Genomic DNA, 27581 nt, shown 5'->3' with positions numbered 1-27581 from the left:
TGCTGGAGTGTGAGCGAGTTGAATAAGCAAGCGAACGCCAGAGAGAGCGAGCGAGTCAGGGAGTGTGTGCCAGAAAGAGTCTCTGCATGTGTGTTTGTGTGTGAGAGAGAGAGAGAGAGAGAGAGAGAGAGAGAGAAAGCGCTTGTTTCAGTCCCGGTAAGAGGCTGATCCACAGAAGTTTGAAACTGACAAGCTGAAGGAAGACGGTCTCCTCACCTCCTTCTCTCCTCACTGTTCTACACTCTCTCCCTCACCTACTTCTCTCTTTCCCTTCCTCTTCTTCTCTCTCTCTCTCTCTCTCTGTACTTCCCTGTGCGTTTGGATTACCACCACCAGGACTTCAGACCAGCACTGACAGCGGCCTCCAGTCCTCACCTGTTGGGCATTGGGACAGTGGGACTGCTGAGGGCAGTGGGGCCGGAGTGTGTGTGTGGAGGAGGGACGAGTGGATGTCTTCAACGGATGCCGTGGGTCTGTCCAGACGTGAGTGGAACTTGGGGGAGCAGCATGACCCCCCTGCAGTGAGCGACGGGGTAAGAGGCTTCAGCACGCTCAGCACTGGGGAACAGGGGGGGGGGGGTAGGAAGCTCTGAGGTGGACTTTGGCATAGTGGTGGGGGTCTGTGTGTGTGTGTGTGTGTGTGTGTGTTTGTTTTGCTTTTGATATCTCTCTCTCTCTCTCTCTCTCTCTCTCTCTCACTCCAGTGCCCACTTGGTCTGTGTCATGTCTCCATTTGTTCTGTCCCTGCATTCTTTTGCCTGTCAAGAGAATCTCTCCATATCTCTCTTCATGGCTGTCTGTCTCCACACTCACTATCAGTCTCTCACTGCACACATTCCCTCTCTCTCTCTCTCTCTCTCTCTCTCTCTCTCTCTCCCTCTCTCGTTCTTTTGTGTGTGTCGTTTGGCTTTCTGCTCGCCTCAGCCTCTGTGTGATGATAATGGGATTAATTGAGGATTGAGGCTGACGGAGAGAGAGAGACAGGGGAGAGAAAGAGAGAGAGAGAGCGAGAGGCGGAGAGGGGGAAAGAGAGGAGGCAGAGGGGGACTCTGCTCTGCCACAGAAGTTTCTCACCTCGGCGGACCCCAGTGAATGTGTTGTAGTTTCCTTTTCTTTGACATTTTGTTGAATTAGAATGACTGATGAAAAGGAGAAGTTTTTATTCTCACCATGTGCAATTCTCAGAGTGACAGCCTCTCTCTCCCTCTCTCTGTCTCTCTCTCTCTCCCCCTCTCTCTCTCTCTTTGATGAGCGTCATATACGTAGAGGGTGTCTTTGATCAGCACCTGTGACTCTGAGGGGAGAGACTTGAGAACCACATATATGTGTTTTGCTCTCTTGCTGTATCAGACTGTTAAAGGTCTCTGGTGGTCTCATGCACGTGGTCTGTGGAGGAAGGAAGCCCTACACCACGCAAACACACAGCCAGCCAGCCGGCCGGCCGCTCACTCATCTGCTTCTGACGCCTCTCCTCTGGCTGCTGGTTGCATCTGTGGCTACTAACTACATGGGGCTGAAGGACGGGCTTGGTGTTTTTACTGACATCTCCATGTAGTCATTGATTGACTTGATGTTGAGCCCTTGACTTAGCTCATGATTGCGTGCAACCATAAGAATTTATCACAGGTAAACAGGAATTAATGAACATAAGAGGCTCTAGCGTAGTGTGTAAAGAGTGGGGGTGTGCACTTTCAAACACAAATCTTTTTTGGAACAAAGCCCATTGTGTTCCTGAATTGCGAAGGAAGTGATCTTGTTTCTCAAAGGCAGGTGTTTTCCACCTGAGTGACACAAGTGAGATTATTCTCTTAGTCTGGGATGAATAGCGGTAATCCACCTCAGACAACATCCTTACACAGCTGACTACCATTTCTCTGTCTGGTGCTAGAAGCATTTTATTTTTAGATCTGTGCCACGTGAAGAAGACTGTGGCTATGCATTGTAGTGTAATGTTGTATGTAACCATATGTTGTCTTATAATATGTCATTTCCCATATGAACCTGTGCTTGACACTGCAGAAGCTTGTGTTGTCCAGTGTGAGTGTGGGTGGTCAGCAGGCATGTTGCTCCTGAGGGACGGTGGGCTCGGGTGCACTCTGCCTGGAATGGTTCTCACAGAGCTCTGCTGCCTCCTGACACCTCAGTGACGGCCTGTCTGATGGGCTGTTTCTCTCCTCCTCCCTCAATCACTCTTTCTCTCTCTCTCTCTCTCTCTCTCTCTGTTCTTCTTTGGCCTTATGTTTCATATAAAGAATCCCTTAATACGGGATAAACATTAGTGCCACAGATGTCCTCCACACTTTCTTTGCTTTGGTGTCAGTTGTCATTTGATGCATGTGTGTGTGTGTGTGTGTGTTATTCCTGCTGCTGTTATCTGTCAGTATCAATGTTTGCCCCACCTGTCCCCTTCTACTGTCTGTGGAGTGTCATCTGTTTCAAACCTGCCCTGACTGGCAGCCTCACAAGGAAACCCCCTACCACACACACACACACACTCCATTAAAAGGCCCTGTTTCTTGTCATCTGTGCTGTAATGGAAGAGGGATGTTCCTGAAATAGACAGAAAATTAAGACAGCTGAGGTTAATTGCCTGCCGAAGTTTCACACTTGTAGACTGTGCTGAGCCCAGGGCTTTGACGGCTGCCGATTGATTTTTGTCATGTGTGTTGACACACACACACACACACACACACACACACACACACACACACACACACACATGCAGACACACACTTTCTCTCTCTCACACACACACACTGTTATCACCCATGCTGATGCTTTTAGTGAGGCCAAGTCTTGACAACACTGGTTGCTTAAATTTACTGCTGTGTGATTTGAGAATCTTCCTTTGACTGTTTGAAACCATAAAGCTGGGCCTGCTCTTTAAATGCGGTCCATTGGTTCATTTAAGTGGTCACACTATGACCCTGCTCTTTAAATGCGGTCTATTGGTTCATTTAAGAGGTCACACTATGACGCTATCCTCTTAGTCTCATTTACAAGTAGATGGAAACACTCAACATTTTCAGGGGAACATGTATGTTTAACTAATTTCTTTTTAGAACCACTTTAATTAGTCTGAAGGGGATCAGACATTCACATTTTAGGGTAAAAGAAAAAATGACAACTTTTACAGCCAAAAATTAGTTCCGGTTTACGGATTACAGTTATGAGTACCAACAGGAATTTCCAGTAGCCTGTGTATTGTTTCTTGGAAAGAGATCCCATTTCCAGGTGTGTGGTTACCGAGGAAAGAGCTCTCTCCTACACTCTCTCCTGAGGCTCTCTTTGTGCGTGTGTGTGTGTGTGTGTGTGTGTGTGTGTGTGTGCACAATGTCTCCCTGGCTGCTTTGTGTGCCACTAAAACACTGCAGATTGGCTGGTTTCCTGGTTTCCTGTGTACCTCATGAGCTGCCCGTCACCACAGAGAGGATTGTGTGTCCAGGAACGCCCAGTAACATAATCTACGGCTACCTGGCCCACTGGGGCCGCGGAGGCTGGAAACAGGAGGCTGTGTGTGGGCAGTGCACTGTTGTGTTCTGGCCTGCTCTGAGGGCGAGGCTCGGCGCCTCATGCTCTGGGAGAAGGTTTCGCTCTCGTTTTGACAAGTGTCACATCCTTCTGTTGTCTGATTCATTTGGTTTCCATGCGTGGCGCTCGGTTCATGTGTTTGCTTACATTGTGAGTGTGAGTGTGTGTGTGTGTGTGTGTGTGTGTGTGTGTGTGTGTGTGTGGGTGGGTGGTGACGGAAAGTGCATCTCCATTAGCCTGGGCAACAAGGGGGAATCATAAAGATAAAAGGCATTCTGTGGGGATGACAAAAAAATGGTGAGGGTTTTGGTGGAAAGACGGTGAGGGTTTGTGAGATGACACTATGTAACCAGGGACTTTTTATTGCTGGCATACAGTAGCTATGGCCTCTGACTTCAGAATACTACTCTTACTAGGCACGGTTCTATGTTGTACTAGATCTGTGGTTGGCAGGAAAATACTGTTGCTGCAATGCTGTACCGGCGTGTTATTCTTTTATTTGTTGTTGTTGTTATGTGTGTGACACACCGTGCCTGTGCTCTGAGGTGATGGGATGAGCTGTGTGTTGACAGGGAAGGGTGTGTGGGTGAGGAGGGGTTGAGACTGGGTTAGCTCAGTGTTTGGCCGGAAGGACTAGTGGATGAGTAGACCACACCTTTAACTTGTGCATTGAGAAATGAGATGAATTCTAATATGTCACCTTTAGCTCAGCACAGACATACACCGACACACACACACACACACAAGAACACGCCGCATCAAAATTAGCCTTACATGCTCTGTGCCCTACTTTCATGAGTTGTGCTGACGCCCTAAGAATGAAAGCCCCTTCCCTTGATTCTTCCCCAATCAATGCCTCCTCTCCCCTCCTGTCCTCTCCTCCTCTCCAATAAGCCACATCTGCATAATTGACTACAGAGCAGGGAGATGCTAAATAATTACAGAGTCGTTTCTGTCTCTTCCCCCGAGTGAGCGAGAACCCAGATAAGAGGAAGGCGCTGCTGGGGAGAGAGCATGGATGTGGGCGCCTGCCGCTGCTCCTCCCGAGGTGATCACCCACCATGCTCTGATGCGCTCCCATCAAGGTTCTCTCGCACATTCTGGAAAGTTCCCAAAGAAGAGGGGGTTTTTGAAAACCTAGTCACATACACTCAACCTGAATGTGTTAGTGGTTATCTGTAACGCGGGCTTGTTTATTTTCATCTGCCTATTTTCATCAGAAGCCACACAGGAAATGTTTTCTGTTCCATTGGTTCAAAAAGAGTATGCATACCCAAACAGAGCTGCTGATATCAGTATATAAAAATAACTTTAACACACACACACACACACACACACACACACACACACACACACAACCATTTGATGCACATCCCCCCCCCCCCCCCCCCCGGTAAATAATACAAATGTACTCCAGAGGTGGATAACACTAGTGTGTCTGTAATGCAAAAATGAAGCTGATTTCTGTGTGCTGATAAAGGAGAAAGTTGTGAAGTGAATTAGCATATTCATGCTCTCGAGGGGGGGGGGGGGGGGGCAGATGGTTGTCACGGCCACTCTGCTGCAGTAACTTCAAGGTGTTCTCCGATCCTCCCACTCCCCGGAGGAGAACCATTCCAGCAGGCCGTCCTGCTGGACACAGCACACACATGTTTGCATAGCTTTGCATAAATATCATTTGACTACAGTTCTGAGAAACATGGGTGTCCGTCCGCACCCGTATTCTTTTGTCCTTGCCAGGAGTGAGAGGAGGTGAGTGGGTGCAAGGGTGTGTGTGTTCCCCAGACAGATGGGCTACTTTCCCAGAGCAGCCCTGTGCAGAGTGAGGAGCAGTGGAGATAACAGCCCCTACAGGGTGGAGCAAGATGGCCATGGCAAGACTGAGTTTTAATAAGAGGAAATATTCTATAATAATGAATTTGTTCACTCTGGTTCACCCCATCACTGAATCGTCTTTCCTATTGAATTTGACACCACTTCACCAAATTTACATCCACTAAACTACACACCCCAACCATCACCACACACACACTGATTTGTCCTCCATCGCTGTAAGGCCTTACTCCTCAGTGCTCCTGTACATCCTGCATAATAAGTGACCAGAGCCATAAATTGCTTGTAAGCTAGTGGTACTCCTGAGCAGTCTGGCCCTGAGATGTCGGTCATAACAGCATCTCTCCGTGGTCTTGGTGTGTTTCTATCACCATTACAGCATCTCTTCGTGGTCTTTGTGTGTTCCTGTCGTCTAGCTGGGCTCCCGGGTACAAGGGATTGTCTGCAGCATCTCTGGCATCTCACTGCAGTGATGCTCTTTGTGTGCCTCTGTCTGAACTTGTCTCCGCTTCCGTCCGCCATGCTAACCTCCAGCTATGAGAGGAGACAGACGGGTGGTGCGCAGGGATCCGCCGAGGAAGCCTGAGCTGAGAGTCTTCCTCCCACACCGCCACGAGCCGAGAGTCTTCCTCCCACACCGCCATGCTCAAACAGCATTTGCTTGGCTCGTTGCCCTGTCTGCTTGTCACAGCTTCTGCAGAAGCACCTGCAGGCGTTTCTGTGTTCATAAAAGTTTCTCCCTCCCTCCCTCTCTCTCTCTCTCTCTCTCTCTCTCTCCCTCCCTCCCTCCCTCTCAATCTCTCTCTCTCTCTCCCTCTATCTCTCTCTCCCTCCCTCTCTTACTCTCTTTCTCTCTTTGTGTACTCAGCTTTCAGCGAGTCTGGGACACAAAACTCTTTCTTTGTTGAGGCCAGAGGACAGCCTTCATTTTTGGTTTCGCTGTTTTTCTTCTTCTAAACACCCTGAAGAGCACTCCTTTCCTCTCCTCTCCACTCTCCTCTCTCTCCCCCTCTCACTCAGTTGCTCTCTGCCTTTGAATAATACATGGCCGCGATCAGTTCTGCTAGAGGACTGTGCCGAGTTCTTCTTCCTCCTCCTCATCCTCCTCCTCATCCTCCTCAGTAACAGAAAGAGCGTGAAGGAGAGAAAGGGGCGAGAGAAACCCAGACAGTTGCATCTACGCCACTAATAAGCCCGGCCCAGCACCCACGGGCCCCCTGTTCCTCTAAAGAGAAGTGAAGCCGCCACGACATCAACTGAGCACTCTACTGTCTGGGCTGTAATAAGCCAAGCCGGCCTTGCGGTTCCTCACTGTTCCTCTCGGTTCCTCTCTGTAGCGTTTGCACCACAGCACAGGCCTCATTAGCTCCCGTGTCTCTGAGTGGAACAGACAAAGATAAGAGAGGAGAGAGGAGAGAAACAGAGAGAAAGAGGAGAGAAACAGAGAGAAAGAGGAGAGGAAAGAGTAGAGAAGCCCCCCTACTGTCAGGCCAGGGTGCCATCCACACCCTCTACTAGTGCACTCCACTGTTTGGCTCTCCCTGAGCTAAGGCACCAAGTTCAGACAGCCCATGCCTGACCAGAGAGAATAAACAGACCAGAGGTTATGGAAAATATGTGTGTGTATCTGTGTCTGTGTTTGTGTTTGTGTGTGTGTGTGTGTGTGTGTGTGTGTGGCGCCTATTGGATTTCTACTCAACAACTTAACGTTGTTTTTAACACATTTCGATGTCCAGATATGGACAACACAGTTTGTGTTGTTTCCAACACATTTGTTTTTAGAGTGTAGATGTCTGTAAACGTACTCCCCATACATGAGCGATCCGCTGTCCTATGTGTTCTTGTGACGCGCATCACCTAGGCGCCCAATCTAGGCTGTTTTGTTCCGAGTTCTCCATGTGGAATTGTTCCATCTCCCATAGGGCAGATGATGTTCCATCACCATCACTGATGCTCTGTGTGTGTGTGCCTGTAAGTGGGCCCATCAATAACTGGAGGTTGTGAGAGCTCAGCTGCCCGTTGCAGTAGCCTGCCGATGATAAGCCCCATAAAGATGCCATGCTCCCCGCAGACTGATGGATGACTGAACGGGGATGGTGGAGCGGGCAGAGAGGTGCATTGTGGGTGACGGTGAGCGAAGCCAGGGAGTTTGAAACAGAAGGGTTTTCAAAGGTGTTTTTTTTTTCAGTCCTGCTGCTGCCGCTGGCTGAACTTTGCGCTCTGGCCTTATCACCGTATTCGGTGTCATTGGCTGGGCACACACTGTGCCTCTGGATTGAGATAATGAAGTCTGGGTAATGTAGTTTTCAGGAACTAGGACAGGGCTCCTGGGTCCCTCCTCTCCGGTTCAAGGGCAGACCGCAAAGCACACTACAGCAGAGGATGTTAAAGACTCCATTTACAGTGAATTATTGCCTACCTAAATATGGGCATCCCCAGGACATTTTTCATGAGTTTGCTGAGAGAGCTCCCACACCAGCACCGTGTCTATATAAAGCCTGCATTGTGTAGCTCTTCAGTCCAACACATCCAAGCGACGTTTCCCATTACACCGGGCCGTATTTCCACCTACAGTAATGCCCATTCATGTTGGAGGGGTTCTTATGCTTTGATCCACCTGCTGGCCCCTGAGGGGCAGGCCCTGCTAAGAGCTCCATTCAGCAGCACTGTTTGTGCAGAGCGCTGGAGGGAAAGTCAGGTATGGGCTGCCACGGCCTCTCCCAACCACCGCTGCTGCTGCTGCTGGTCCTGGAGTCGTGCAGCTCAGGAGCACCAGCCAGACACCAGTTGAATCCGATCCAAGACACAGAAGTCAGGTCTCTCTCTCTCTCTCTCCCCCTCTTTCACTCTCTCTTTCTCTTTAATTTTCTCTCGCTCTCTCTATGTGAGCTCTTTGTATAGTTTTATTTGAGGCTGTAACATTTATCAATGTTTTCATTTTGTAGTATTTAAACACCTGATATGGTTTTAATAATAAAGGTGTGTTAAGCCCTTCTCTCTCCCCCTCTCTCACCAAATCAGTGAATGTTTTCATTCAGACCCTAACTCGCCCAAGCTGAGCCCTAATCTCCAGCACCCTTGAGGGCATCAGCACAAATGCTCTTGCACTCTGTATTGTTCTGCTCTGTGTGTGTGTGTGTGTGTGTGTGTGTGTACACGTCTGTGGAGTATGTATTTTGCTGAGTTAGTCATTTTAGCTGCTGCTGTCAATCTGTCTGTCTGACCATTTAAAGGCAGCCTGTAATTCATATTCTTAATGAGGGCCTATTCATTCATGCAATCTGGCCTATAAATACTTCTAAAACCTCACTCTGTGCGTGTGTGCATAAATGAGAGAGTTAATGTTTGTGTGAATGAGGGAGAGAGTGAGTGTGTGTGTGTGTGTGTGTGTGTATGTATTGGGTGCGGGGTAAGAGGCACCCAGTGCAGCCACGCTGTCGGAGCTCTTGCTAATCAGCTCTTGAGTGAGGCTCTCGTTAGGTTGAGGCCTTTCCTGGCCATCGCTCCCATTCATGATTGTCCAGTCCAGGCTGCCTCAGTAAAGCCCGGGGGGAAATGGCCCAGCGCCAGAGGATATATACGCCTCGGTCGCCTCTCGGCCACGAAAGTGCGTCCAGTACAGCCTTATCTTTGAGCATGCCAGCACCTGGGCCTGTGCCTGTCATTTCCTGATCCACATTGCAATGTGTTGAGTTCTGCAGAAACCTAATGACAGCAAATCACTCAACCAAGTTTCATTGTTATTCCAAGGATGTATCGTTTATGATGTTTTTGTTTTTATTGTAGCGCTAACAACTAGCAGACAAGCTGTCTAATGAGTTTATGGCTGCGTAGTGTACTGTAAGATTGCTCAATACGGGGTTCAATTGAGCAACTGTTAATTGACAGTCATCATAAACCTGAGGCTGCTGGTACTTTGTGAATATGACAGGTCCTTGTCCATTCCAACAGCATCAGCATCTGTGGAATATTCCCACATACATCACTGCTTCTCACACATTATTGTTTAACTGGACTACATAGGCGGCTGTAACGCCAACAATCCTGTGTAGGACCAAAGTGCAAGCCTTACCTCACTTCACTTCATCCATGTCTTGTGTAATGGAGACCTTAAGCCCTGAGCTAATGCTGGCCGGCCAAGGCCCTGCTGGGTGGAAATCAGTGGCTAAAATTACCCAGAGTTTCAGTGACAAAGCACACCTGAGCTGAACTGGATTACATTCCACCTGCGCCTTTGTCTGGCAACAGAGTTGTGTGGCCACACTCACAATGGCAGCCTCAGCCATGGGAAGTGATTGCGTAACTGCATGGTGTTTGACTGACCGTCCGGTTCAGCCCTGCACCTGCACGGACTTGAACCTGCAACTTCGATCACCTCGGATTGGCAGGGGAGCGAGCTAGCTAGGGAGCAAAGACCCATGGGGGCTAGCATTTCTTACTAACATGTTTTCATAAGGCGTCGGGATGGAGGTTTACCTAATATACATGTCGTACCAGCTGGCTACTGTTACACTTTGGACGAAGGTGTTCCAAGCGGGAGAGGTGGAAAGGTGTGTTGAAGAAGTGGGGATGGGTACAAGATGATGATGATGATGATGAGCCTCTGTCTGGCTACACCTGCTTGCCTTGCGTGGGTGAAGGAGCTGCGGCTCCACATTCTGCACTTAGCGGCACCACACAGACTGGCAGCTGATTGGGGGCTTCTTATCGTCTGTTTTATGATTGCTCTGGTGTTTTTCTTAATTGCTTTAATCATAGGTTATTTGGAAACATATTTCAAAATATGAGCATTTTTCTCTCTCTCTATCTCTATCTCTCTCTCGCTGTGTTTTTGAGGCATGTTCGACCACTCAGTGGGCTGCTTGCCTGACCACACACTGAGTGGCTTTTTGTCCTCCTTTGACGGTCTCAGTGGAATACTAAACACTCCTTCACCACAGACCTCACTCTCTCCGTCTCTCTCTCTCTCTCTCTTTATTCTACTCTCCCTCACTCTTTCTCTCCCTCTCCAAGAGCCTCTAATCCTTAAGTACGGACTCCCTCTGCTTCCCAGGCTGTTTCCTGGAGTGGTCAGACAGGCTCGCCCAGTCCAGAACAGCTTAGCTCAGCTGACTGGGCACGGCCCTTGCCTGCTCCCTCACCCTCCGCTCCCCGTCAGACCGTTAGCGGCAGAACCAGTCTGGTGAACCACACAAATGGGCAAATCCTCCCTGGGGGCTAGGAGGCATGGCAGAGAATAGTGACTCATTTCTTCATTAGAGCTCAGCAATGATCTCTGGGAAATAATGGCTCCAGCATACTATTAGTGTAGAGAGACATAGTGCACATGTGCATACTGTTAGTGTAGAGAGACAGTGCTCGTGTGCATACTGTTAGTGTAGAGACATAGTGCACGTTTGCATACTGTTAGTGTAGAGAGACAGTGCTCGTGTGCATACTGTTAGTGTAGAGACATAGTGCACGTTTGCATACTGTTAGTGTAGAGAGACAGTGCTCGTGTGCATACTGTTAGTGTAGAGACATAGTGCACGTTTGCATACTGTTAGTGTAGAGAGACATAGTGCACGTGTGCATACTGTTAGTGTAGAGACATAGTGCACGTGTGCATACTGTTAGTGTAGAGACATAGTGCACGTGTGCATACTGTTAATGTAGAGACATAGTGCACGTGTGCATACTGTTAATGTAGAGACATAGTGCACGTGTGCATACTGTTAGTGTACAGAGACATAGTGCACGTGTGCATACTGTTAGTGTAGAGACATAGTGCACGTGTGCATACTGTTAGTGTAGAGACATAGTGCACGTGTGCATACTGTTAATGTAGAGACATAGTGCACGTGTGCATACTGTTAGTGTAGAGAGACATAGTGCACGTGTGCATACTGTATGGACTGCATATACGTCCCTTCTGTGATGTTGTATTTGGGGAGAATCAAACTACTGCTTTGGTCTGGATGTTGCAGCAGAGATGAGTTGCGCTCAGGCTCTCTCTCGCAATATGTGAATGATTGGGGTCGCCAATGTTTTGTGACCTCAAAATAGTCACCTACCAAAAAAGGTTGGAAACCCCTGTGTTACTTTGTCTTTGCCACTATGAGAGTTCATGATGCAGTGTGTGTGTGTGTGTTTGTTTAGATGGAGATGGTGTGTGTGCGTGTGTGTTTGTTTAGATGGAGATGGTGTGTGTGTGTGTGTTTGTTTAGATAGTGATTGGGTGTGTGTGTGTGTGTTTAGATGGTGTGTGTGTGTGTGTGTGTGTGTGTGTTTGTTTGTTTGTTTAGATGGTGATGGGATGTCACGGTGTCAGCTGTCCCCAGCTCGACGCCTGTCTTAGCTGTCAGGTCGTTAGACTCCGGGGCTCGTTTGTTCTTTTGTTCCTCTCGCGCCCCCGTAAGTCGTGCCCTGGTGAGGTCACATGCCCCATGACTGCTGGCGCGGTCCTGCTGAGGTCGGCAGGCAGGCAGGCAGCATTCCGCTCCAGTGGGATTGTCCTACTGTGACCTTTGACCCTCAACACTACCACTCTGGCCTCTTGAGACGTTCCCACGCCGACTGGGCGCTCTAATCTGGTATTGATGTGTTGTCCATTCACCAGTGGGATCATCTCTCTAATGGCCTCTGGCTGCACAGGGAATAACTTGTGTCTCATGTGATGACCTGGAGGGAAGGATTGTTTTAGTGTTTGATCAGAAGTGATTTTTGGCATTATTCATGAGTTTAAAACTTAAAGACAGAGTTTTGTGTACGCCTACTGCGATAGTTGCAGACCTTATGCAGTATGTTTGGCTTCACAGGGAGGCTACTGCAGGTCCGCAACTGAAGTGTTCTGTTCACGTAGGGTAGAAATAGTTTTAGAAGACTGGTCTAATTGTTTCGAACGTACGTGCCACTACCACGTCTGGTGTAGCCAGTTCCATAGTGTAGTGGAGGCTACAGTAGCTAATAGTTGCAGCAGACGCTCTGTGTGCGTGTGCGCCTGTGTGTGTGTGTTTCCTGTTATACCGCATGTTACCAAAACCATAAAATCTGATTTGCATTTGCTGCATGTGTGGTACAGTTCCCTAATTTCTCTCTCTCTCTCTCTCTTCCTGTGACAGTACGTGGAGGAGGGATTTGGCCAATCGATAAGCATGACGGATGTGGACAACACGCTGTTTGAGGAAGAGGAGGCCGAAGGCTGTGAGGCGCGTGAGTCGGACAGGGACAGTGCTGTGGAGAGCGTCCCCGGCTCCGAGAGCTCAGAGGGTGGACGGTCCACTGAGGGCCTGGGCCTCTTCTTCCCTGAAGAGAAGTCAGTCGCCACACTCAACACGCATACAGTATATACATAATGTACACCGACATAAAACACTTAACATTTATCTATACATAAAATACTTAACACTCATCTATTCATGGGTTTCATCAGGTCCCTTTCCACAGGTGTATAAAATCAAGCACAATGCAGTCTGTGTTCATAAACTAGGTGCTTGATTTTGCACACCTGTAGCAAGGGACCTGATGACACCCATAAATACATCAAATACTCAACCCACATGCTTATGTAACATGGCGCATTAGAGGAGTGGTATAGATATGTAAATAATTATCTGTATTATGAAACTTGACTAAAACCATACCTGAGCACAACTGTGTGTGTCTGCTCTGTGTAATCATCTGAACTCAGAGCTCTCTCTGATAACATGAGCACACCTGTGCTAATCAAAAGCGTTAGAATGGCACTGATTAAGATCAGCTGGACTGGAGGAGGTTCATTTAGAGAGTGCAGTGCAGTGATCATGGGGGGTTGCAGTTGGATTGAGAATTTCCACTATAGATGACAGAAATGTAGCTAATGAAAATCTTCACTTTATAACCCTCAAGAGCATTTACACTTCAGCATTAGACACACAAATGTGGTTTGATAGTGTGTGAGGTCTTTCTGAAAGCCTGCATGATTATAATGATCGTAAGGACACTGTAGTGTGCACCACTGGTGTGCTTGTACATGTGAATCTCCAGGACTTCCTGACACTGATCTTCCTGTCTGATTGTAGGCGTGGCCAGATGAACCCCTTCGTGACCTCTGACCTCTCCACGATCTCCTCGGCGTCCCTGAACGAGGAGCAGTTTGAGGACTACGGTGTGGGTGATGATGTGGAGTATGCGCCCAGCAGCCCTGACGACGAGACCCGCACCAACGGCCACTCAGACCTGGGCTCGTCTGTGCCCTCTAGGTCAGAACCTCTGCCTCATCATTCACGTAGGAAGCATGCAGTCAGGTCAATAAGTAGTTGGTCAGTGACACAATTGTTTTGGTCATTTTACCTGTCTCCGCATTATTCCATGATTTCCTATACACTATCAGAATTCATCCTGCTACTGCGATCAGCAGTCACATCAGTAACACTGTACACATAAGGATCTGACTATATTAAAGTTGTTTAATTAGTGTGTTTAGTGAACCCAGTGAGTTTTGGGAGAGGGAGAGTTTAAACTGAGAATAAGATGTTAAAAGCCTGGAAACGTTGTTGTCTTGACCTGCATTTTGCTTCAGAGTGTCTAGTCTATTTGTTCATCTTGTTCAGAGTGGTAACAACCTTAATCCTTACTAAATCCGTGTGTGTGTGTGTGTGTGCGCGCTCGTTCGTTGACTCTGGGAGCCCCTGTCTCTGAGGTCAGAGCTCATTACTTGTGACTCCTGACCGGTGGGTGTGGAGACTTGACCCCCCGCTAGCTTGATTAGCATTCCCCCACAGCCCGTTAGCGGGAGGATTTACTCCGAAAAAGAAACGGTCCGATTGATCCCAAACTCATTACTGCGGCATTTTGTTTTAGATGAGTCTGTGTGTGTGAGGCTTAGGAGCCTCTGATGGGACTGATGGCCTCGAGCTGTCTTTTGTTCTGAAGGTGAACTGTTTGAGAGAGAGAGAGAGAGAGAGAGAGAGAGAGAGAGAGAGAGAGAGAGAGAGAGAGAGAGAGAGAGAGAGAGAGAGAGAGAGAGAGAGAGAGAGAGAGAGAGAGAGAGAGAGAGAGAGAGAGAGAGAGAGAGAGAGAGAGATGAACTGTGTAGGGGACATTCCAGATTAAACTATATGCCTTTGGTAAAGGTTCAGAATAGTTTAATGAGTTGGCACTGGTGTGTATACAGTACTTGAAGGCTTAACTTAGATTACTTCACACTAATATTAATACTCTTACAAAAAGTCAGGTTGAGATTTTGTGGAGAAGACAAAAAATATGTTTAGATTTAAAATTATGTGGAGACATGAGTGGCCTCTCGTTCAGTCAGGGCTGACTGGCACTGCAAGGATCACCGTAGGGATCTGTGCTCTATGGAGGAGGGCCAGATCAACACACAGCATTCCCCCGCCACCCAACACTGCATCTCTCAGCTGCCCTCCACACTCTGTCCACTATGATGCTTTAGAGCACCGTTTCCCAACCTTGGGGTCGGGACCACATGCGGTGTCGCCTGAAATCCAAATGGGGTCGGCTGAGATATCTTAGAATTGACCAGTTAATTACATAAAATTATACATAAACTAAAAAAAAAATATATATTAAAAACCCCATGACATCCAAGTTAAGTAACAGGTCATTCATTACAATCTTGCTAAGTAAAAATAACCTTAGCCATGCATGAGATGTTTTAATTGATGGAATTATGCTTGATCAATGTTCAAAGCAAAGTAGCTAAACAACCAGACGTGCAAGGACATTTGGGGGAAATCAAAGTAGCGCTCTCGTCTGGATGTTACAGCAGAGATGAGTTGCGCTCTCTCTTGCTACACGTGAATGATTGGGGTCGCCAACATTTTGACATCAAAATAGGGTCACCTGGCAAAAAAGGTTGGGAAGCCCTGCTTTAGAGGTTTGATATGCCCTGGGTGTTGAGTGCATGTGTCTGTGGCTCCGTGTTTGCTCAGGTGTGGAGAAGTAGGTGTGTGTAGACAAATCCAAAGTTTCCGTTCTCTGCTATTCATTTGCATAAAATATCTGCCCATAAAACTTAAGATTTATGAGTCCAACTTCCAACATCATTTTATGTGTGTGTGTGTGTAGGGGGTGTTGTGGGATGTGTTTGTGTAGCTAACCACATCTGTCTGCTGTGTCTCTTCTGCAGTGCGGGCCAGACTCCTCGGCGGGCACGGCCACCGTACAGCAGTGAACAGATGGACGTCTTCTGCTCTCAGTGCTGCAAGAAGGTCAACCTGCTCAACGACCTGGAGGCCCGCCTCAAGAACCTCAAGGCCAACAGGTAACGCGGCAGGGTCAGAGGTCATAGGATACAAGGGACAGGGACCTTCAGGCTTCATCACATGAAGCTGATGACTGCTGCTATGAATATTTTCTAATATATTATACACACACACACACACACACACACACTCTCACACTCTCTCATACCAGTGCTGTACAGATTCTTACTCAGATTCTTACTCAGGGTTACACCAGCCTCCTCCATCCTTATGGGGTATAAGATGAAACAGGATGTATTCCATTTAAGTAAAGTGGTTGCCATGGTAGCAGTATTGCTGCAAAGCTAACCCTCCAATAAGGAAGTGAAGGCGAAATATCAGGGGAGAAATCCAGAGAGAGTGAGAAATGAACGCCGCAGTTCCTCAGTGAAGCTCTTAAGTTGAAAATGCAACATTTGCAAGACATGAGTGAGGACTCCAAGTAGCCCTAACAAATGTGCAAATTCTTTACACAAGCAAAGTGATGTACTGGTTTAGATTTGTTTTTATGTTTGAAAATGGCAATACACATACCCACAAAAGGTGCTATCCCCAAAAGATGCTGTCCTTACCCTGTATGGCCAAACTAAGGTTTGTCTGGTTAGGTATTGGCAGTTAGAGTTAGATATTGGCAGTGTTAGAGTTAGGTATTGGCAGTTAGAGTTGCTCAGTGAGTCTATGTGGGTTGAAGGCAACAGTGGCTCCCTGCACTTGGACTCTCACTCCTTGTGCTCCTGCGCTGTGGGATGTAGTCAGCGGAGCGCTCCACCCGTCTCTCCTCCACGCTAGCTCCACCTGTCTCTCCTCCACGCTAATGCTCCAGTATTATGTAAAATCTAAAATTAACTCTCGCGCTCACCTCTGCGTGTGCCTCTTACCTCACCCTCGTCTACCTCAGCACCCTCCAGCAACGCAGGCTGGGTATTTTTGGACACATGTCCTATGTCCTGAGTCCTATGTCCTGAGTCCTATGTCCTATGTCCTATGGTCCTGTTTAGAGAAATGTCTCACTGACCAACTCAGAGTTGCACATCACCCAAATTATCATTCATGTGAACACACACACACATGCCCATGCATGCATATGCGCGCACACACACACACACCTATACACACACACATACACGTGATTCGCAGTGGTGTCTTTAGGCAGGAGAGTCTGTTAGAGAGGATGCCGCAGCGCCGGTAAGTCTAAAATAGAGGGTCTCTTGCTGACTGAACACTTCTCCACTCTCTCTCCCAGAGAGGGGGCCTCGCTTGCCCTTTCTGCTCTGAACATGGGACTCTGCCTCTCAGGTCTGCGCTCAGGTGGAACAAAGGAGAGGGGGGAAAAAACAGCATGGAGAAGACGAGAGAAGTGTGAATTGAAATTCACAGCAGAGGGAGAGTGGGTCGTGGAGAGGACGATGTTTTAATGGGAAATGTGACTTAGTCAGCAAGCAGGAGAAAGACTACATGTAGCCTGTTAGAAGAGGACTAGTGCATGCATACACACACACTTGCATACAAACAGAAAGAGAGAGAGCGAGAGAGAGAGAGAGAGAGAGAGAGTGTAAGAGATATACATCCACATATACATCCAAATCACTTAATCTGCTCTGGAGTTTATTATACACCCACAAGCAGACCTGCTGTACAGTTGCACACAGACACACATGTATTCAATGCATGCGCACATGCAGTCAGTATCTATCTATAAAATCTTGCATATTAACATGCGCGCTGTGTATCACAAGTGTGTGTGTGTGTAAGTGTGTGAGAGTTTGTTTCTATCCTGGAATGTTCTAGCTTTCCCAGGGTCCACACGCATACACACAAAAACAATAAGTGGTGGGAGCGGACCCAAAGGCGCTGGGCGATTGGAAAAAGAATTTGGTCTCGTAAGAACAGAAATGCTGAGCTTACAGAAAGGGCCTGGCATCCCTGAGGGTAGAAAGCTTTCATCAACATTCACATACCCTTCAAATCCGCCCGCCATATCTTCTGCTTCTTCCCTGCTATCCTCCTCCAAGTCAAATAGTCATTAAGTCTCCCCAGCTGTAAGTGAAACTCTAAGTATCTGTGAGTATCTTGCTGAGTTTGCTAATGAAGCGAGTTGCCATTAAACCACCTCTTGTGTCTCTTGTTTTTTTCAGCCCCAGGAAGATGTCCAGCACTGCGATTGGCAGGTGAGTTACCTCTGTTACCTCAGTGAGTGACTGACTGCAGACAGGGTTGGTGGCGTGGTTGTTTGGGTGACCGGTCAATCAATCTCAAATCAGTGTACATGGCTTGAATGTGTGTGTCTAATGTGATTAGTAATGTGATTAGATGAAGGGGAGGGGAGAGGAGAGGAGGAGAGGGTGAGGATAAGAGAGGGGGAGAGATAAGATGAATGGAGAAAGATTTAGGAGGACAGGACATGAGACATTGCCGTGCAATCAAGTGCAACAATTGCCATCTAGTATATTCATCAATTACACTGTCTTATTTAAGGGGCTGTGAGCTAATTTTTTTCATCATCTAGACGCTGTATCAACATATTCCATATATGAAATGTAAGTTAATGGGAGTAATGTGTATCCCTGAAAACATGGGGATACCAGGGTATGATAGTCTGTGTAACTTGCATCCTGTGCACCGGTATATCGGGGAGTGTTAAATATATTTCAGCATATGAAGACACTCTGGAGAGATGTGAGGATTTGAGCCTGGGTCAGCAATCTCTAACTCTCCCGCTCAGCACTGAGAGAGACCCACTATACCTGCCCTTGTCCCAGCAAGTGTATGTGTGTGTGTGTGTGTGTGTGTGTGTGTGTGTGTGTGTGTGTGTGAGTGTGAGTGTGAGATAGAGAGAGAGAGAAAAAGAGTGAGTGAATCACAGTGGCAGGATGAAAATGGCCTGCCAGTTCTGATAAATGTTTGGCAGGCAGCCCTCAACACCTCCAGCCCCTCACACATACTCACACACACGCAAACCGCTGCGCACACACACACACACCATCGAGCCATTTTATGAACAATCTCCATAATGGAGCCCAGCATATGAAGTCATCGCATTCAAGAGAAGGGGTGGGTGGAGAGGGAGAGCGAGATGGAGAGAAGAGAGTGTGATGAAGGAGAGAGGTAGAGATGGAGAGAAGAGAGTGTGATGGAGGAGAGAGGTAGAGATGGAGGGATGAAAGTGTGCGAGCGAGAGATGAAGCATGCGTCTGTGTTTAGACAGGGAGTGGGGGATGAGTGGGAGCAGAGACGAGGGGGGGGGGGGGGTGAAAGAGTTACAAAAACCAGGCCCCTGCAGCGTGTGTGTCACTGTCATGGGACATTGGCGGCCGGGCACATTGTGTGTGTGTGTGTGTGTGTGCTTGAGTGTGAGCACGTGGGTGGGAGTGGGGAGTGGTGCTCTGGCGGCAGCACAGAGGCAGTGAGCAGTGGGTCAGTTCTGCTCCCCTCCTCTCCTGTGCTCTCCGGTGCTGCTCACTCTACTCACTGCGGTCGCGCAGAGGGAAACTGGGGCTCTCCAGCCCGAAGTTGCTGGGCTCTCCTGCAGCACTGCGAGTGGGAGGCGTGATGCACCTTGATAAGAGAGCGTGGCTGTTGGCCAGCCTAGCGAGAGCATGAGGAGCGACGGTGAGGGTTCTGCGGCCGCCGCTGTGCGTTCAGTCCGTGTGAGTGCGTGCGCAAGGGAGCCGCTATTCAGAGCGAGCCACTTTGGTGCAGTCGTCCTGCTGCAATGGGTGCATTCGCCTGACTGTGTGCTCACCTCTCTCTCTCTCTCTCTCTCTCCGTCTGGTTCTTGTTGTTCTTTAGGCAACTCCTCCACAACAGCAACATCAGTAGCAGTAACGGCAGCACGGAAGACCTGTTCAGAGACAGCATCGACTCGTGTGACATCGACATCACTGAGAAGGTACAGTCCCAAACAGGACGTAGAGCGCGTTTACGCCCACTCCCACATTCCAACTGTCTAATCGAGTGAGCAAACTAGCTGGCTATATTACTGCAATGTAATAGCATTCTGGACAAATTGTGTTTTTATCTTATTCACATAATATGTTGCTGTGAAATAGTGTTAACCTAATTTAACAACATACTACTGCATGTGTTATTTGAGGTTTAGATATACAAACATACAAGCCATACAAATTAAATTAGTGGTCCACTGGATTATAGATATACGTAGTTGTGTCTGATCAGTTTTAAAGTTGGTAAAGGACAGGAGAATGCTGAGCCCCTTAATTAAGTGACGTCACCTCTTGCAGGTGAGTTACCTGGAGAAGAAAGTCACAGAGCTGGAGAATGACAGTCTGATGAATGGGGATGTCAAGTCCAAGCTGAAGCAAGAGAACACTCAGCTGGTTCACCGGTAAAACAAACACATCCACACAACAATGCTACACAGACACAGACACACACACAGACACAGACACAGACTTCTCTCTCTCAAAGACATTTCATTTAGATATATTGACTGTTCAGCTCGGTTATATAATATTTTTGCAGGCATCAAATCAAATGAAGAACCGTCTATTTTAATGACTTGCTATTTCAAAAGCCGTAGGATACACAATATACCAGACTAATTATGACACATCCACGCCCACTCACAAAATGCACAATTCCGCAGCTGACCCACACGCTACCTACATGGTTCTCTGGAAATCCAGGATGCCAGTCCAGGATGTTGACAAACAAAGTTTCCGTTCTGAGTTACTAATTTGCCTAAAGTTTTGATCTGTATCTATGTGCATTTAGATGACGCGTGTGTGTGACTGTGCGCACAGCTTGCAACCTTGACTGACCAATTTTTTTTGTGTGTGTGTGCGTGTGTGCGTGCGTGCGTGTGTGTGCGCGTGTGTGTGTGCGTGTGTGTGCGCGTGCGTGTGTGTGTGTGTGTGTGTGTGTGTGTGTGTGCGCGTGCGTGTGTATGCGTGTGTCAGGGTGCATGAGCTGGAGGAGCAGCTGAAGGACCAGGAGGCTCGTGCGGAGCGCCTGATGGAGGAGGAGCTTAGGAGGCACCGCGAGGCCTTCAGCAAGATGGAGCGTGACAAGAACACAGAGATCGAGCTCCTCTCCAACCGGTACTGACCCATCTACACCTACACACACACACACACACACACACACACACACACACACATACATACACAGCACCACTGCAGTGCAGGAAAAGGCTTCCCACACAAACCAACTCTACCCCCTGGCACAAGCTGACATGGGTTTGGGAATTCGTGCAGAAAGAATGCAATATTATTATTTCTAAAAGAATGCAATATTATTATTTCTAATTATAATTCACTGATAAATAATCCATCTTTAGATAGTGATATGCTTGTGACTAGACACAATTGACGTGCCATTTTTGTCAAACACTGAAAACACTAATGAAGCAGTTGTGATTGCAGGATTTTTTTATCTGAAGAAACTGATAACCCATAATTACCATTGTGTTAAAAATTATGATTAGAAATATGTCTTGTCTTGCACTTTGTCCATTTCAAATCTCCATATATCTTGCAACAAGGTCTCACGAGATTGATGGTGTCAGTATCATGAAACCATTTTAAGTATGATGTATAGGTAACCATAAATCCATTAAATGGAACGTCTAGTAAATAAATTCAAATAAAGCAGCTTGGTAATCTCAGCAGCGTTTGCCGCTCAGCATGAATGATCAGGTGCACCCAACGTGGGTGCTAAACAGGAGAGATCAGTCAGAGAAGTCATGAAATGCTGATCTGAGCCTTGAATGTAAGACACACACACCACAACTCTTTTAGGGCCTTAGGGCTTGTAAACCCAGTAGGCTACTTGGTGACGTTGATGCTCAGCGTTAAGGACTACATGTGGATGCCATAAATCTGTTCAGGCAGGCAAATCAACCATACCTCTGAGTATTGATGTGCGTCATTTGGACAATGTTGTGTTCATTTGGTTGCTAGCTTTTCTGTTACTTTGTCCATTTCTTATTGTCTCTCTCTTTCTGCGTCTCTCTCCCCCAGACTACAGCAGCTCGAGGAGGAGAACACAGAGATGGCTGTGAACATGAACCGACTCAAATCACAGGCGGAGAAACTGGATGAGGTGTGTGCACTGCTCTGTCTTCAACCTTTTTTCATACAGAATACACCAAATCTGTACAAATTAGACTGATTTATTCATAGATCCCCATATCCTGCTCCTACCACAATTAAATTGAGCTAGTCCAATTTTATACACTGAAACCCTTGGAAAAATTTGACGATTAGAAACAACAAAACAGTTTTTTTTTTTTATACAATCCTTAATAGTTTGCGCAAGTCACTTGTATAAAGGGAATGTCAGAGTAGCCAAAATATCATCATAATACCACTTGTTTGACAAACACCTGAGTCACAACAGTGGGCTATGGTGTGTTAAAAGTTAATTTGTCATCACTGAGATGTGTGTGTGCGCCCGTGCGCACGCGCATCAACAATCAGTCTGCATCATCTCCCATTTGCTGACAGCAGCGCTTACACTCCCTAGCCTGATTAACGCGTGTGAGCGCTAATTCCAACCCGTCGTCAGCATCTCTGTTTCCTGGGTGTGGTACCACCCCACAGAGGGAGGTCAGCACAGGGCAACAAACAGTACTCTTTCGACTCTACAACTGCAGCATACATTTTTGTGTACAGAAATGTTGTTAATGCATTTATTCAGTATTAAGCTTTGTACTGCCCTTTATGGTGGAGACGGATGAGTCCATTTAAGCAGACTAAGTCTAAATATATACTGTATGGCCATGTTATGTCTGTGTGCTCACAGGAGAAACAGAGAATGACTGATAAACTGGAGGACACCAGCTTACGGCTCAAGGACGAGATGGACCTGTACAGGAAGATGATGGATAAGCTGAAACAGAACCGGCACGAGTACCAGAAAGAGAAGGACGCCATGCAGGAGGTGACCAGACAGATCCAAACCTATTCTCACAGTGGCGTACAGAAACACCAACAAGATTAAAAGCCACCCACCAGCTGTTTACAAAACATCTAACCTCGTCCAGACAAAATAACCGTCCACTTTACTTTGATCCAGCTGTGACTGCACCTCTCCACACAGCTCCTCACGGCTACTGCTCCGTTTTACTTGTTTTTCTCTCCCTCTCATGTTTACTCTGTTTTGAGCTTGCTCCTCCTCTCTCTCTCTCTCTCTCTCTCTCTCTCTCTCTCTCTCTCTCTCTCTCCCCTCCTCAGCTGATCGAGGAGCTGCGGCGAGAGCTGGAGAACCTGCATCTGTACAAGCTGGAGGCCGAGAGGCTGGGCCGCACACGCAGCTCCTCAATCAGCTTCCCAGACTTCAACCCCCGCACCCGCGAGACCGAGCTCGAGCTGGAGGTCAAGAGACTCAAACAGGTACGCACTCACTCGCCGCTAGGTCTGTTGTGGGTATACAAAACAAACACTCAGAGTAGTCTATGAATTCCAACGACTGTACTTTGGAAACTTGTGAAACAAATAGATGTCTAAAGATATGGACTTCCCTGCATATTTTACTCTGTTCCATCTGCACTACATTGCAGCCTATTTTACAGCCATCCCCACCTTCACAGGGCTGACATTGTTGGCTGGCTTTAACCTATTTATGAACCATTCTGGTGGTGAGCTTCTCATTCAGCTCTCATTAGTCTGCTTATTTTTACCTGATTAGTTTTTCTGAATTCTTATTTGAACTAGATATGTATGCAGCTGCACTATTATATTATGTAATGTCTTTGTCAATGATTGTCATGAAGTCATTTGCAGGTCAAATGCTACAACTGCTGCAATGAAACCCTGTTGTTGTACCTTGGGAGTTGTTCTTGTTGTTGTTATGGTGGCATTTGCCTGTTTGGTGGTGCTGGTGCAGCCTCCACCCACTGGCCGGTCACCCTCCCGGTGCTGGCGTGAAAGTTCAGTGTAAACATGAAACACAGATAAGAGGATAAGCAGCATGAGCTCCAGCGATCCATCACCACAGTATTCAAATAAAGGCACTTGATGCCTTCAAGCTGACATGTCAAAGTCCTTGACTTTTAAGTTCACACCCACTCTATCCCTGGAGCAGTTCCTCATGGTCACTCATCTATCAAGTGATTTTAAGTGCTTGCTTTTCGTCCCACACATTTTACAGGAACGGCACCTATGTATATGAAACTGCCACACAGCACACGCTTCCTGCTTGCAACCAGAACTTGTGGCAAGTGGCAGCAAACATGAACACAAAGCCGGGTGAAAATAAAAGCCTGAGAACGAGGAAGCTGGAGCCACACGAAGAGTAACAGTGATCTATATATTTTATTTTTGCGAGTGTGGGACGGATCCATTCCTGCCTTCTGTGGCTTTAATTATGCATTCCTCTTCTGCAGCTCTCTCAAACACAAAACAGAATGCGTAGGCGTGCCTCATGAATCTTCCCTGGGTGTTAGTGCTTAACTCACTGAGATATTCAGTGGCTATGGTGCTGAGGAAGTCAAAGAAAATGCCTCCCATTGAAAGCTGATAGCACTTACTCCCAGTGTCGAGTGATCCTTAAGCTTGGCTGTCCTCTCACTTGGCGTGCGTGTTGCCTCTGCTTTGTGTACCTCAGAGGACGGCTCCGCAGGACTTACCCCCTGAGCTGCAGCACCTTGTGTCTGCTGGGGCCAGGCTGCGTCCCAGTCTCCTGGTAAACCTCGTCCCGCGCCCCGCTACCACCCCTACCTACCCCCCCTTAACCTCATCATTAACCACAAATAACTACTCCAGCCAATTGTCTGTAGACGCTTTGAACAGTGTGCACAAGTTTGCTATCCCTGACCTCATGCTGTAATTTCTAATCCCGCTTCATTTTGTCTAGAAGGATGTTTAGCGTGTTGTGTGCGTGTGGACTGTTTTTGTGTCTGCACACCCTGTATGAATGTCTTAACTTAACTTAGACTTTTTTTTTTACTGACTCTGTGTCTGAGCTCCAAGCTGATGGAATGTCTTAATTTTCTCCATTAAGTCGTGGCCTCGGTAATAACAGAGCTGTTTAAACCTCGAGGCCTTTTCGCCCACCTGGCGAGACTCACTGTTCTCTCCCCTCCCCCACCTGCAGGAGAATCAGAAGCTGAGGGAGCAGAACGAGGAGCTGAATGGCCAGATCCTCAGTCTGAGTCTCCACGAGGCCAAGAACCTGTTTGCCCACCAGACGAAAGCCCAGTCCCTGGCTGCAGAGATAGACAGTGCCTCCCGAGATGAGGTAAGTACTAGGGCTACAGGACTGATGGACTGGGAAGGATGATGGATAAATTGGGTGGGGGACTGCAGAGATGTTTCTCCTGAAGAACTGGACTATAGAACTTAGAATGGAACATTTAGGATTCATTCTTTTACATTTTAATATTGTACATTTCAAGGTTCCTAAAATCCTAAAATGGGGATACAAAGTGTATCTTTCTAGCTTTAAATCTATCTTTATATCAATTTCAATTCAATTTAATTGTACTTATACAGCGCCAAAACATTACACATGTCTCATGGCGCTTTACAGCGTGTTAGACAATCAGAGAAAAGGAAAGAAGAAGAAGGCCCATGGGTAACAGGGGTGAGGAGAAGAAACCTCGAGCAGATCCACGACTCAAGGGCCTGACCCATCTGCCTAGGGTCAATCAGCTTTATATCTATCTTTCTATCTATCGGTCTGTCTATAAGAGGGATTAGGTTTAAAGACACTGTTGTGTTGTCAAATGAATGTTCTGTTAATTCCACTTTTACTGTTCACAGTTGATGGAGGCCCTTAAAGAACAGGAAGAGATCAACATCCGCCTCAGGCAATACATGGACAAAATCATCCTGTCCATCCTGGACCATAACCCCTCCATTCTGGAGATCAAGAACTAACTCCACCAGAGGGGAAGAGGAGTGGAGATGCTACACTGGACATATAGCACCCCCTGTTGTCTGTGCTGTGAACTGCACCCATGCTGGAAAACTGGAACTTTTTGCCCATGTGTGTTGGGAGGGAAAAAAAGAGATTTTTTTGTATGTCTTTGTTACAATTTGTGAATCTTTAAAAGATATTAATACCTTTTCATGCACTTTTTGGAAGATTAAGCTGTCATTGCCATCGCTGTAAATCAACAAAACCATTGAGGGTGAAATCACTGAGAGTGAGGAGGTGTGGGCATTCCTGAAGCATGGTGCCAGGTGGTCAGCTTCCCTCTGGCCACCCTGTGCTTGAGCTAACGGCACAGAGTACCCCAAGAGAGGGAGGCAGTGCAAGAGTGGTCAGAGGTGTGGAAGAGACCGTAGCATCTCAACGTTTTGAGAAGTGCTTGTACTACTGATGATGGCACAGAATGCTGGAGGGGAGGCAGGTTGTCTGTGACGGGCCAGTTGCCATAGCGAGAGGTTGTGGTTGTGTTCAGTATGTGCTAATGAGGCTCGGGGCTCATGTGAAGTGCCTGTGGTTGTGGAGAAGGAAAACTGAGAGCTCATAAACATGGACCACGAATGTGATGAGAGAAATAAGAGCAGACTGTGGAAGTGAAGTTGAGTGGAGGGAGTATGCAAGAGACTTGCACAAGGCAAGTGCCTATTCTAATACTTGGGTGAAAGGATGGTAAAACACACAAATGTGCACTTGGTAAGAGTATGTTACAGAATCAGTTTAAAGGATATAAATGATGGGTTACTGACCAAGGCTACAGACGATGGCATAGACAGTTGTGGGTCATACACTTGAATGTACAGTAGCACAGACTATGTGAATGTCACAATGCCGAAATTATATAGGTTACTTGAACTGAGGTGGAGGTTGTTCCTGAGGCGTTTGTGTGTGTCACGGTGACCCAGAGATCACAAAGTGCGAGCCCATCTTTTGCTAACTTTTGGTAACTTATAATGAAGGGAGCATTTTGCAGCAATCCAAAATCATGGTGTGGTTTGTATAAGTACTGCCAGGTATAGGCCTATACACACACATACACACTTGTATGAGGTCAATTTGTTTTTCACCAGCAAATTACTGTTGAATCTACTTATGTGGACTGTCATGACTCCTGACATGTGCTCATGTGGGAGGATCACAGACTGATGGATAGACCGATGCAAATACACCAGGACTTCTGTATCTTTGCCAGTGGCTCAATGACTGTCAACCATAATAATAATTTATCAGCAATGTAGGCTCCAGCCAGGTGAATAGGACCCAGCCAGAGTGTATTATCCAGCATTTCAGCAATGAAGCCAGTAAAGAATTCTGTTTTTTGACCGTTGTATAGGGATATGACATTACTGCAAAAACATGAGGTCTAGTTTTGCTTCTTGCACAAAGCAATTTCTTTGCATGTACTTCTGGTGATTGTGCCTTGCCTTCTGTCTGTTCCACATGGATTCATGTAGACCATTAAGAGTATAGTAGACTGACTTTATAGAGACTTTCAGTGTCTTAACATTTTTTGTGAGATGTAAATGTTGTACAGATTAGTTCATTTTTGTTTTGTTTTTCAAAATCATTTTCAGGGCTAGCAGTAGTGAACTTGTAGCAGGACATTTGACTGTGTTGGAAGGCAGTCCTATCAGGACAAAATCTCCCAAACTTAGAGATTTTTTTATTTAAAAAAATAAATATAATAATAATAATAATTTGATCTCATGGAGTTATTGTATAGTTGAAGGGAGTATTGTCCGTCTGACTGCTGCTTTATGTGATGCTGTTCTCCCTGAGCCAACTGATGAGCTTTCTTCGGAGTGCATACACTGCACCTTTTTTCGTCCCTTTCTTTCAAATTTAATATCCTTTAAACCTACGGGGAGAAGCTACCACCAGTAGCTTAGCTTAGGCCCAGTTAGACACAAGCCGAGTAAACCTACAGATGAGCGGTCATCAAGTTAATTGGTCATCTGCATGGAATTTGTGTTTTAAGTCATAGCCTACAACACCTGTTGTTAATATCCGGTTAAGTCTATCTTGTGTTGAGTTTGCTAAGCTAAGTTTTTTTTTCTTGTGAAAATAAAATCATTGCATAAATAAAAAATATGTTGAACAAGC

At 46.9% G+C, this 27581-nt stretch overlaps 1 protein-coding gene across 2 annotated transcripts; it reads left to right on the top strand.

Annotated features, from left to right (window-relative positions):
* On the top strand, nucleotides 1–27581 carry rab11fip4b (RAB11 family interacting protein 4 (class II) b). Of its 2 annotated transcripts, XM_076293798.1 has the most exons (14): nucleotides 1–533; nucleotides 12465–12658; nucleotides 13404–13583; nucleotides 15473–15607; nucleotides 17723–17755; nucleotides 19377–19476; nucleotides 19829–19932; nucleotides 20507–20647; nucleotides 21569–21650; nucleotides 22353–22490; nucleotides 22784–22942; nucleotides 24156–24233; nucleotides 24645–24788; nucleotides 25313–27581. In XM_076293798.1, the coding sequence occupies exons 1-14, from the start codon at nucleotides 450–452 to the stop codon at nucleotides 25427–25429; spliced, it is 1689 nt and encodes a 562-aa protein (XP_076149913.1). In that variant the 5' UTR covers nucleotides 1–449; the 3' UTR covers nucleotides 25430–27581. The 2 variants fall into 2 exon arrangements, with proteins under 2 accessions (XP_076149913.1, XP_076149922.1); XM_076293807.1 differs by lacking the exon at nucleotides 24156–24233.

Source organism: Alosa pseudoharengus, unplaced genomic scaffold, assembly GCF_046254945.1.
Source record: "Alosa pseudoharengus isolate Yale_2024_CS ecotype anadromous, Long Island Sound unplaced genomic scaffold, YU_APseudo_1.1 YU_APseudo_1.1_scf_1, whole genome shotgun sequence".
Taxonomy (NCBI): Eukaryota; Metazoa; Chordata; class Actinopteri; order Clupeiformes; family Clupeidae; genus Alosa; species Alosa pseudoharengus.
Note: the sequence above shows the minus strand (reverse complement) of the source record. Positions and strands in the feature narration are given on the sequence as shown.

Bases quoted from the DNA above. Each gene is read 5' to 3' on its own strand.
- rab11fip4b (XM_076293798.1), top strand. From the start codon at position 450: ATGTCTTCAACGGATGCCGTGGGTCTGTCCAGACGTGAGTGGAACTTG. The intron at 21,651-22,352 runs GTGTGTGCACTG...GTGTGCTCACAG, and splicing joins AGGCGGAGAAACTGGATGAG to GAGAAACAGAGAATGACTGA. The intron at 22,943-24,155 runs GTACGCACTCAC...TGTGTACCTCAG, and splicing joins AGGTCAAGAGACTCAAACAG to AGGACGGCTCCGCAGGACTT.